At 38.5% G+C, this 12298-nt stretch overlaps 1 protein-coding gene across 3 annotated transcripts in view; it reads right to left on the bottom strand.

Moving 5' to 3' along the window:
• Positions 1–12298, bottom strand: part of dock4a (dedicator of cytokinesis 4a) — a 365685-nt gene that overhangs the window by 242482 nt on the left and 110905 nt on the right. For all 3 annotated transcript variants that reach the window (XM_072267619.1, XM_072267621.1, XM_072267620.1), the window contains exon 7: positions 4463–4547. In XM_072267619.1, coding sequence (XP_072123720.1) covers positions 4463–4547 — 85 coding nt within the window. The remainder of the gene's footprint in view (positions 1–4462; positions 4548–12298) is intronic.

Genomic DNA, 12298 nt, shown 5'->3' with positions numbered 1-12298 from the left:
AGTTGCTGAGAGATCCCAAGAGAGGGATTTCATAGAGCACCTACACGATAGCTTTTTAGCAGCTTGTAGTTGAGCCCACTAGGGGAAATGCAGTAATGAACCAGATTTGATTAGGGAGCTTAAGGTAGAGGAACCCTCAGGAGCCAGTGATCATAATATGACAGAATTCACTCTGCAGTTTGAGAGGGAGAGGCTAGAGTCCGATGCATCAGTATTCAAATGAAGTAAAGGAAATTACACAGGAGTGAGGTAGGAGCTGGCCAAAGTTGATTGTAAGGGGATACTAGCAGCAATGGTGGCGGAACAACAATGGCTAGTGTTTCTGGGGGCAATTTGGAAGGGACAGGATAGATACGTCCCAAAGATAAAGTATTCTAAAGGCTGGATAAGGCAACCATGGCTAACAAGAGAAGTTGAAGACAGCATAAGAGTAAATGAGAGGGCACATACTATAGAAAAATTAGTGGGAAGTTATAAGATTGGAAAGCTTTTAAAAACCAACAGAAGACAACTAAAAAGGCATAAAGAGAGAAAGGATGAAATATGTAGGCAAGCTAGACAATCATATTAAAGAAGATACAAAAATGTTTTTTTCAGATATTTAAAGAGTAAAGAGAGGAGACAGTAGATATCAGATCACTGGGAAAAGATCCTGGAGAGATAGTAATAGAGGACAAAGAAATGGCAAATGAACTTAATAAGTATTTTGCAACAGTCTTCACTGTGGAGGACATCAGTTGTACAAACATTTGTACGTCAGAAATTCGAGTGTGTCTGGGGACAGAAGTGAATGTGTTGCTACTAGTAAGGGGAAGGTGCTTGGGAAGTTGAAAGGTCTGAATGTAGATAGGTCACCTAGACCAGATGGCCTCTCCGGGGTTCTGATAGAGGTACTGTAGCTGAAGCTAATGAGAAGGCATTAGTAATGATCTTTCAAGAATTAATGGATTCTGGAATGGTTCTGGAAGACTGGAAAATTGCAAATGTCACTCCACTCTTCAAGACGGGAGGGTGGCAGAAAAAAGGAAATTATAGGCCAGTTATCCTGACTTCAGTAGTTGGGAAGATTTTGAAGTCCATTATTCAGGATGAAGTTTTAAGGTACTCAGAAGCATATGATAAGATAGGCCAAAATCAGTATGTTTTCTTTAGGGGGGAACTTGCCTGACTAATCTGTTGGAATTCTTCAAGAAAATAACAGGCAAGGTAAACAAAGGAGTGTCAGTGGATGTTTTCTACTTGGACTTTCAAGAGGCCTTTGACAAGATGCTGCACATGAAGCTGCTTAAAAGGCAAGAGCCCATGGTATTACAGGAAAGAAACTCACATGGATCGAAGATTGGCTGACTGGCAGGAGACAAAGACCGGGAATCAAGGCAGCCTTTTCTGGTTGGCTGCCAGTGACTCGTGGTGTTCTGCAGGGGTCAGTGTTGGAACTGCTCCTTTTCATGTTGTATTAATGATTTTGTAGTTCTGAAGAAGCAGGGAACCTGCAGAAGAAGAATCTGACAGATTGGGAGAATGGGCAAAGAACTGGCAGATGGAATATAATGTAAAGAAGTGTACGGCCATGCAGATTGGTAGAAGGAATAAAGGCACAAACTATTTTCTAAACGGGAAAAATATTCAAAACTCAGAGGTGCAAAGAGACTTGAGAGTTCTCGTACAGGATTCCCCAAGGTTAACTTGCAGGTTGAGTTGGTGGTAGGAAGGCAAATGCAATGCCTGCTTTCATTTCGAGAAAAATAGAATACAAGAGCAAGGATGTAATACCGAGGCTTAAAGTCATTAGTCAGCTTGCACATGGCGTATCGTGAGCATTTCTGTGTCCCTTACCTAAGAAAGGATATGCTGGCATTCAAGACAGTCCAGAGCATGTTTAAAAAAATGATTCCAGGAATGTAAGGGTTAACACATGAGAAACGTTTGATGGCTCTGGACCTGTACTCACTGGAGTTTAGAAGAATGACGTGGGGAAAGAATCTTATTGAAACACATCAAATATTGAACAGCCTAGATAGAGTGGATGTGTGGAGGATGTTTCCTTTCGTGCCCGAGTCTAAGACCAGAGGGCACAGCCTCAGAATAGAGGCATGTCCATTTAGAACAGAGATGAGGAGATGAGGGTTAGCAAGAGGGTGATTAATCTGTGGAATTCATTGCCACGTACAGCTGCAGAGGCCAAATCATTGAGTATATTTAAAGTTGAATTTGATTGGTTCTTGATTTTTCAGTGTATCAGAAGTTATTAAGAAAAGACAGAAGAATGGGGTGGAAATGGATAATAAATTAGCCATGATAAAAAGTGGCAAAGCAACTTATAAGACCATAAGGTATAGGAGCAGAAGTAGGCTATTCGGCCCATTGAGTCTGCTCCACCATTCAATCATGGGCTGATCCAATTCTTCCAGTCATCTCCACTCCCCTGCCTTCTCCCCATAACTCTTTGATGCCCTGGCTAATCAAGAACCTATCTATCTCTGCTTTAAATGCACCCAATGACTTGGCCTTCACAGTCACTCATGGCAACAAATTTCACAGATTTACCACCCTCTGACTAAAGTAATTTCTCCGCATACATGTTCTAAATGTTCGTCGTTCAATCCTGAAGTTGTGCCCTCTTGTCCTAGACTCCCCTACCATGGGAAGTAATATTGCCATATCTAATCTGTTCAGGCCTTTTAACATTTGGAACTTTTGTATGAGATCCCCCCTCATTCTCCTGAACTCCAGAGCTGCCAAACGTTCCTCACACAGAGACCATTTCATTCAATCCGATGGGCCAAATGGCCTCACTCTGTTCCTATGTCTTGCTGTCTCATAAACAAAAGGTTCTGAAGTTAGAAATAAGCAATGCATGCAAAGCGAAAAAAATAGCACACAAGGTTACACAGAGAAGTACACCACTTCGAGTGCCATGCTCTCAATTCCTCCAAGAGGAATCATCGTAAGGTTTAGAGGATTGCATGACCCAGAGAGCTATGTTGGCTGGAGTCAGGGCCTTTTGCTTTGACTCCTGGTAGGGTCACCCATGCCAAACAGGTCAAAGGGTAGAAACCAGACTAAGAGTGGTCCACTGGTCCTCCAGGTTTGGGAGTTCAGCTGAGGGCTAACAACACTGACCTGTCAAAAAGAAAGTCACTAAAACAGTAATGAAGAATCCATCTATATCTGTGTGTGACCAAGGACAGACAGAGATGGAGGAGACCTTCATTGCTGCCCTAAATGCCAGTGGTGTTACTGGCAGTAAGTAAATAAGTAATTTTCTCAATTGGACTTACTCTGAATTAAGCACCAAGTACCATAATGAGGTGATGGGTGGAACACTATGATTTTATCTCCCCCTGTGTTACACACAGGTTGTCTAGTATTCACATGATTAATGTAAGCAGCCTAAATTAATGGCATCAGAAAGGATTTGCTCAATAAATTTGAACTTCAATAATTGCTGTAAAAAAAATCATTCTAAATTAAATGCTAAAAAGCTATACCTATTTTGTTAATTTGCAAATACAGTTTTGAGAGTTTCCACTAAACTGTTCTATTTATTGTGTTGATTAAGTACAGAAAACATAATCAGAAGCAGCCCTACTCCTGCTACGCTGTGTCTCACAACATGTTTACTTTTCAGTTTAGTGATTCCATAGATCTCAATAATTTTAACTATCATTCCTGCTAAACAGAGTCAAGTTATATGAGATACTTTTTCAAAATTAACAACTTGTGCAATCAGGTCCACTTGCTCAAAATGATCAATTCACTTGTTGATAGGTTGAGTGTGCTTTCAGCAACCAAGCCCAGTGAGAATATTTAAATGGATGGTTTCATTCCAGATCAGAGTGACAACACAAATAACCAATGAAAGTTAGCAACAGTGAAATATCTCAAGAAAGGTTCAAAAGTTTCAAAACTGAAAAAGCTGCTGAGAAGATGGTTATGATATCTATTTGTAACACTTAAAATAGATTAAAAATTATTTAAGAATTAAATAATTTAAGAATAAAAGCTTTATGCCCTGGTTGAACAGAATCATCACATGTCCCATTTGTAATTGTACCTTTCTATTCTGACATGACAGATTCAAGTCTCTGACTGAGGAAGCAACACTTAGAATACCATTGAGTGGATATTTGCGGCAGCTACCTGACAAGCTTGGACTGCAGTTGTCTGAGATTTTATGAAGGGTTTGAAGTGAAGTAGTATAATTTTCTCTGGAAAAAGGAAGCAATGTGTATAAAATAAATGGGTTGTGGCCATCTGTTCAGTTTGGCTTCCTAGCAATATGACTCCCATTCTAGCCCCTCCTCTTCTTCAAAGTACAGGAATGCATAGATGTTCACTGATTCAGTTCACAACTTTAAACTTTAGCAACATACTGAAAGACTTCAGAATAATAAAAAAAGGTACTGCTCGACTCAATTAATAGTTCCTTTCAGAAGAGAAAAATAAATTAAATTCTCACCAATTTATACAATTCTGTAACACTGATTTCTTCAGGATCAACCATACTGAATTCTTTCCTTGGAACCAGATCCAAACCCAGTTGTCTATTGGGAAGATGAAACAACATTCAATAGATTAATATAATTTATCAAATACTTCAAAAAAAAAGTCTGTCTCACCCTGTAATTACAGAAATTACAGACCATTGCATCATCATTGCAGACCAAGATGGTGTGAGGAAACTGCAAGACCAGAGTTGATGAATAGCAACAATGCATAAAGAGAATTTAGCTAGATCAATGTGCACTTAAAATTGAAGCTTCGCTGGTAGTTAATAATATATAGATTCAAAAAAATCTCAAGTGAGAGGGGTGACACCAGTCAGGATCCAGATGGAGCTTTGAACAGGGGCAAGGGTGCAGAAGTATAAATAGTGACACAGAACAATAACATAGCTGATTTTAGAACTATTTAAACATTCAATGTTTCAGTCATTTAAGGGTTAAGTCAGGCAGAACAAAGGTATACTTTCACTTGTGTAACCTTCTATGACCTCAACAATGCAAATCATTCTACAGGCAGTAGTACTTTGACAATGACTACAGGAGATGCAGCGATGGTTGAAGATAATGCTGCTACAAGAGGGAAATGCTAAATTGGAAGCTAAATTCAGCAATAAATAGGATGCTGAAACTGTGAACAGTCAGGTTCAACCCAAGGGGATTGAGCCGAGTGAGGAAACAGCATTTGTGAGAGCCTTCGCAATGTATTAATGGAAAAGATTACAGCTCCTCAAAGATTGGATTTTTATCAGGCAAATTAAAAAAGGCACAAGCAGGCTGCTCAGTTATGAAGAGGGATGTAACATTACTGGAAATCCTGATATGAAAGGAAACCTCACTGCTATGTTGCTGTAAGGGTAGTGTGTGAACTGCAGCTGTAGTTCACCCATGTTAGATTCCAACATGAAACCTTAGAAGTAAAGCTGGATAAAAAGAGCATTTCATCCCATTTACAGTTTGTACTAGCTGCACTATAATGCTAGTTTGATGTGTAGTTGCTTTTCAATTATGCCCAGATGGCATGATACCCTGTCTTGGCACTTCTTCAATTCTTTAAAATTAGGAGAGAACAGATGTGCTGGCCCAAGATCTTAACATTTAAAAGTACAGTGATGAAACACAAAGCTCAATTTTACTAATTAGGTTTGGGACACTGCAAACTACAGCAAGCACTATCAAGAGGCACATACCAAATGCAAAATCAATGGTTACATCACAGGTAATACACAAATTAAACTTCGAGAGCAATGCCTTGATTTTGCAATTTTAATCTCTGGAACCTTCAGCGTTTTCTGGCAGCACTCAGTATTGAAATAAATTTCAGTCATTGTTCCGTTTTTTATCAGGCAGATGAACAGGCTTTAAAGACATACTTATGCAGTTTGTTCAATCTCAGCATCTGAATGCACCATTCATGTTTACCATGCACCCAATCTATTAAGTAATCTGTTGAGACAAGTGAAAGCCATTTGGTAAACTGGCATTAGGGTCATTTGTCTGCAATCTTCCCTTTCCCTATTAACTGCTGGGCTGAAACCTATATCCTCTCTGCCATTCCCCTGAAACATGGCCAAATTCAGAATACAAATATTGTTGGCAGATTTGGGCCATTAACCTATGGGGAGGGGTTTCAAAACAAAAGCAAGCCACTATTTAAATTTCTGAAATTCCTCCTGTAGCATTAAAGGAAATCTTTCAGAAACATATCTGGATATGAAGATGAAACCAGGGATGGAAATGCATTGTTGTCCAGGGAGACCAGTGTTTTCACTAGAATGGAAAAGGAATTTTGATTGAGATTTTCAACATCATTAAAGTTCTGTTAGTGATGACAGTTCTAGCTGAGAATTATTGACACATTTCTGGCTTAGATTTGTGTCTAAGAAAATAAAAAAAAACTACATGGAATGATTTGTCATAGGAAGTTGTATTACCAAGGGTTCCACCCATCCATCCAGTATGCTTTTTGACATTCTGCAATCAGGCAGGAGCCTCTGATGCATAAAAGCAAAAATGGTCAGGATGGGAAACAATTTCTTCCCGCATTAGGCTTCCGACCTCCCTGCCACATCACATTCGAAGTGTCACTGGATAATTTGCACTGTACCATACAAAGTTAATTAATACACTTTACTTTGTTTATCTATACAAAATTCATCTGTAGATTTAATTCTTACTTTCCTAAATTATTGTGTCTTATATGTGTGCTATTATGCTTTACCCCTGGTCTGGAGAAATATTGTATTATTTGGCAATATACATGTTGAATAAATACAATTAAATGACAATAAGCTTGACTTGAAATAGAGACCACTATCATTAAATGCAAAAACAGAAAAATGTTTTCAGCTATGAGACCTTGGAGAGAGTTTGAGATGATGGGATTGGTTTAAGATTGCTCCAATAAAACATTAGCTTAGATATTAAGAACCATATCACTTCCATCTGTATCTGTTGTTCTCTAAAGACAACATTTTTTGCCACATTAGAAAAGTATCACAAGGGACCAATAGCATCAAAAATAATTTTACAATGTTCCGGAACCAAAAATAATCTGTTACTTTAAAAAATATTATGTTGGAATTGCAGCAAGATGCAGGTCATTTTTTATCAGAAATTTCCATGGTCAGCATTCATCACAATCATGAAAATGTTTCTAAATAATAAAAGGAAGTGTCCAGTTGTAAAATAGATGTTGTGATAACTGTGTCCAAGGGAAACTGCTGTTCTCCTTTGTTCTGTTGGAACATAACAAGAATGTCCAATGTTCCAGCTCCAGTCAGCGACACTCACTGATACCATCAGAAATAACCATTTTAATATCACGTTTAATCACCAATTCCCCAGGCTAAGGATGATTTATATCCAACTAATGTGTTGCCAAAAAAAAGTGACTTATCCAGATCCAACATCTCACTCTAGATTTCTGACTCCTGTGTTCTCTTGTCTTTCCTCTGCTAGCCTGTCTCTGTCTCTCTCTGCCTCCCCTCCAGTACCTTGCATGAACACATACACTCTTCCTTAAATTCCCCATTACAGCAGTTGGTAATGATGACCGTGAATTTCCAGTCAAGCACAGTGATTATGTTTTTCTCAACTAAGCATGACTGGAAAACCGTCTCATGTTGACAATGAATGTATTTTACCACATACCATGATAAAGAACGTAAAAGAGGAAAACAGTATCTATTCGCATCCCAAGGACACCAACAATGCTTCAGAGCCAACAGACTACTTTTGTAGTGTGGTCACTCTTACATAAACAAACACCAGCAAACTTGTACACAGCGCCATATAAACATCAAAGAGGTAAACTGCTTTGAGAGTTTTGCTCAAAGAATAAATATAGACCAGAATATGCTGAGGATAGCAGATTCACGTGTTATTTGAAAAGCAGAACTAAGTATTACATTGGATTATGTAACCCAACAGAATTTGAAACCACAGATTTCTGACTCAGAGGTTAAGACATGAACAAAACAGAAGGATAGCTGGTAACTAATCAGAGCTGGCGGGGGGGGGGGGGGGGACAAAAGCTGTTGGATGTAAGATAACTTGAAGATTAGTGAAATTCAATCCTTTATCAAAACACAGCCAGGAAGAACTGAAGTGCAGCTCAAAAATGAAATGAGAGTGAATCACCTACACAAAAACACAATTGTGCATGTTTGTTGCAGGCAAGCGAACAATGGTTCCACATATGCAGCACACTATTCTTACTTTGCTTAGGGCAGCACATAAAGCCGAATCTCTTTGGTAATTTTTGTCAACCAACATTCACCCTTAACGTGATCTACCACTAGTTGCTTTGAACATTAGCAAAACATACATTTTAATAACAGCGCAATCTTTCCTTTTCTCTCATTCTGAAGTGCAAATCTCAATGATTAACACTGATTTAAGGTAAGGGCACAAGAGGCTTAGAGTGGCAGGAAATAGATCAACTGGCTATTCACTTTTAATTTCTCATTTAAATCAGGGCTCTTTTCAAATTAGAATTTTTGTAGATTTAATCTCAAAACAAAAATGCATCAAAAGCATATTCAACAGCTTCTATATTGCAACACACACAAATGCAGAACCTCTACACCAAAGATCTCTTCCAAAGGATTGCTGTCATGTTTGCAATGTCAATCCTCGTGGAAATCTCTGGAAGAGAAACATTACAAAATTGAGAATAATACCCAAGGTTAAGGTTGTATTCCTTTTACTTCAGAAGATTTAACGTTAAACTAATCAAGGATCTCAAAGGGCAAAAAGAATTTCACGGAATGATAGGCTACAACACAGATAGAGGCCACGCCTTCATGTTTCCATGGTAGTCCAAAAAAAATCCCATTTTTTTAGACTAATCCCACTGCAGACAGCACAGCCTGGGGACGTGCAATGGAGTAGTTCTGCTTGCCAGTGTAATGATAAAGTGGTGTAACAATAGCATGTGGGTAAAATGTACTACCTGGAACTGAGCTTGTAGATAGTAGGACGTGGGTAGAAGGTGAAGAGAGGGCAGCAGTTGGAGATAATATTGCTATTTGTATTGAGGATGGTGAGAAATCAGAGGGTCAGAGCTTCTGCTGGGGGCATCAGAAGAAACTCAGTACTTGAAGATCAGGTGCTTTTGAGAAATCAAGGTCTCGAAGCATCTGGGACATTGAGGTCTGTGCATATGAAATCGATGGGGGGGGAGTAGATTTTAAAGTTTAAATATGGGGTAGATGGAGATCTCCATTCTGTTGCATGCCAGTTGTTCTCAGGACAATGTAGGCTAAATTCCCCATGATATGATTTAAAGAACAGGAAATGAGTCTGATTCTGAAGTATGCGAGATCAAATTTCCTGAGTGACACAAAATGACTGATGAATGACCACTGTCATGTTTTACTTCCTTGAAATTACATTGCTAATAAGTGTATGCTGAGATAAAATTTCTAGCATTGCTTTCCCAATTTCTCTGCTGCAGCGATGCTGAAAAAGGGCACAATATTAAAACTAAGCCACTTACATGTGAAATCAGAAATTGAGACTACTAGTGTGAAACTTCCTTCTCTAAAACACTGGGAACATTAACACTTCAAAGCAGGGCCTGATGGCTTAGAGCAGAGGGGTTTAATAAACACTAAATTCTAACAGAGTATTTGAACAAGCTCACAAAGCCCAAGGTTCACACATTCCTTTGTTTTGAACATTAAAAACATTCCTTTGCTTTGAACACACTTGTGCCAAGATTAGGCCATCCACAGGGTGGAGTAACACTTCATATTCTGTCTGGGTAGCTTCCAACCTGATGGCATGAATATCAATTTCTCTAACTTCAAGTAATTTTTTCCCTACCACCCCCCTTCTATTTCCTGCCCTGGCCACTTAACTCTTCTCACCAGTTTATTACTTTTCTTTGGGTCCCCTCGCCCTCCCCTTTCTCCTGCAGTCCAACTCTACTATCAGATTCCTTTTTCTCCAGCACTTCACCTTTCCCACCCACCTGGCTTTACCTTCCTCATTCTAGCTAGCCTCTTTTGCCTCCCCCCATCTTTTTTATTCTGGCGTCTTCTCTCTTCCTTTTCAGTCCTGTTGAAGGGCCTCAGCCCAAAACATCAACTGTTTATTCATTTCCATAGATTCTGCCTGACCTGCTGAGTTCCTCCAGCATTGTGTGTGTGTGTGTGTGTGTGTTGCTTTGGATTTCCAGCATCTGCAGATTTTCTCATGTTTATGATATACATGCTAAAACCACATTTCAAATTCTAAAGTAACTGAATGCAAAAATGTTAATTGCCTTGGATGTAATAGAAAACAAACAGTTTGTCTATGGTTATTGAAGGAATATGTGACCAATTTTGACACATAAATATCTCTAAAATTGGGTCTTAAAGCATCTTGCATCAATTTGGATTTACTTCCTGCATCAGTGAGTGTGACAGCTAAGAAAATTCAAAAGGAGAACTTGAGTGGTATCAATGTGTTATAATTTATGAATAAGCTATTATCTTAATCAGCTTAGTAACAGTTTTTATTATAGATTGGGTTTGCTTTACTTTCCTGCTAAACGCCTTTGCTAATAATTCATATTCATTTACTTCTGTGAACATACCAAGAGCTAGAGGTTACAGTTCAACCTTTGTGAAATAGTTCTCAGCAAAGCAGAATTAAAGCAGGTTAAATATTTAGCTACTGAACTTGTACAGATGTATTAAAGGCAATAGGGATTTTATATTAAGGCTCAATGGCAAAATTCTATTGGCTTTTCTTTTTTCTTCAACAACTGATAGGGCAAGAAAAATAAATAGGAATCTTCAGATGTTGCAGCAAGATTTTCCAGGATAATTCTGAGCCATGCTCTTTGTCCTGAGATTTAATGGTTGTTAGTATCCAGCTAATTGCAATACTACAGAGAAGGTAAAACTCAGCGAGTAAAGACTCCTATTTCCTGCAGTTATTCAGCTTGATTCCTGTTAGAAGTTGTAGTTAAAAAATTAAATGAGGACAGAAGATTCAAAGCTCAAAACAAGGATAATAACAACTCAAGAAAGGTATCAAACTTTCATTCCATCCCAGGGCAATGAGTTCAATAATTTGGTAAGAGCAGATATGGCAGAAACGTGTACTGGTTTCATTTCCATTTATCAGAGGCAGAGTCTGGGGAGATTTCCTCTCATCCCCCTTGTACAGGAGTAGAATCAAGTAAGGTCCCAAAATTATCAAACTAATTCTTCCGCTTATATTGGCAATCCTTTCACCAGTTAAGGCCTGGAATAAGCTTTGAAAGAAAGGATGTCAAAAGCAAGTAATATCAGAACGGATTCCGGCTTTCCAAAAACCAGTCAATAGAAATTCTTAGCCATCATAATTCTGCTAATAGCCCCATCCTCAAATTTTGAAACAGAGACCACATTCCTTTTAAGCAACACACATGAACCCTACTGAGATGTGCAACTTGTGGTGACAGGATGACAGAATTTCATAGCCTGTGTCTAATCTAATATTTTAGTGTAATGAACAGTGAGAAGTGAATGATTGCCTGCCCAATGTCCTGTTTTCACTCTGCTGAAGGTAGCTAAATATCTTTTCAAAAGCTTTATAACTCCATCCACCTGCTAGTTATTATTTTCATCTGTAACACAGAACAGCAACATGAAAACTATCAACACCCCAAACAAATCAGCTAGTAGCTAGTGAAGAGAACAAAGATTTTTGGACATTTAGTTTTAGAAAGTTTGTGAGATATTTGAAGCTAGTACTGTAATTTACTATGTTGGCCCAATTTAATGATTCTATTATTCTATTTTTAAATACATTTTTAGTTCTAGCCTGACAAAAAAATTCAGTCTGAATAACCTTTCAGATGAAAAGCTAAACAAAAGAGCTATTCCATATAATTTGCAATGTTTTGTGATAACTGCTACTCACACATTTGACTATTCTATGCACTTCTGCCATTAGGCTGACAGAATCAGTTCACAGGTGACTGAGCCCTCACAGACACCACCTATCTGGTATAAATACAGGACCACTGGAGTGACGACGCCAAATCTGTGACACAAAGATTAAGTCTGATTTTTGACATGAATTAGGTCTGCACTGGCTTTAAAGCTCATCTCTCCTAAATTTAATCATTTAAATCCAAAAAGGCAAAAATGCCAGAAATCAGAAATTTGGTGCCAGGTTAGAACTGTGAGTGCAAGATGTGACAGCTTTGGATTCCCGAAACATTTGTAGAACCAACAATCCCAGGCTTTAGGTAACACTTTGAGCTGCATCAATATGCCCTCTGCTACGACACAGAAATGCAGCAGATG

The sequence above is a fragment of the Mobula birostris genome, chromosome 9, assembly GCF_030028105.1.
Source record: "Mobula birostris isolate sMobBir1 chromosome 9, sMobBir1.hap1, whole genome shotgun sequence".
Taxonomy (NCBI): Eukaryota; Metazoa; Chordata; class Chondrichthyes; order Myliobatiformes; family Myliobatidae; genus Mobula; species Mobula birostris.
This window is presented reverse-complemented; position numbering and strand designations above follow the sequence as displayed.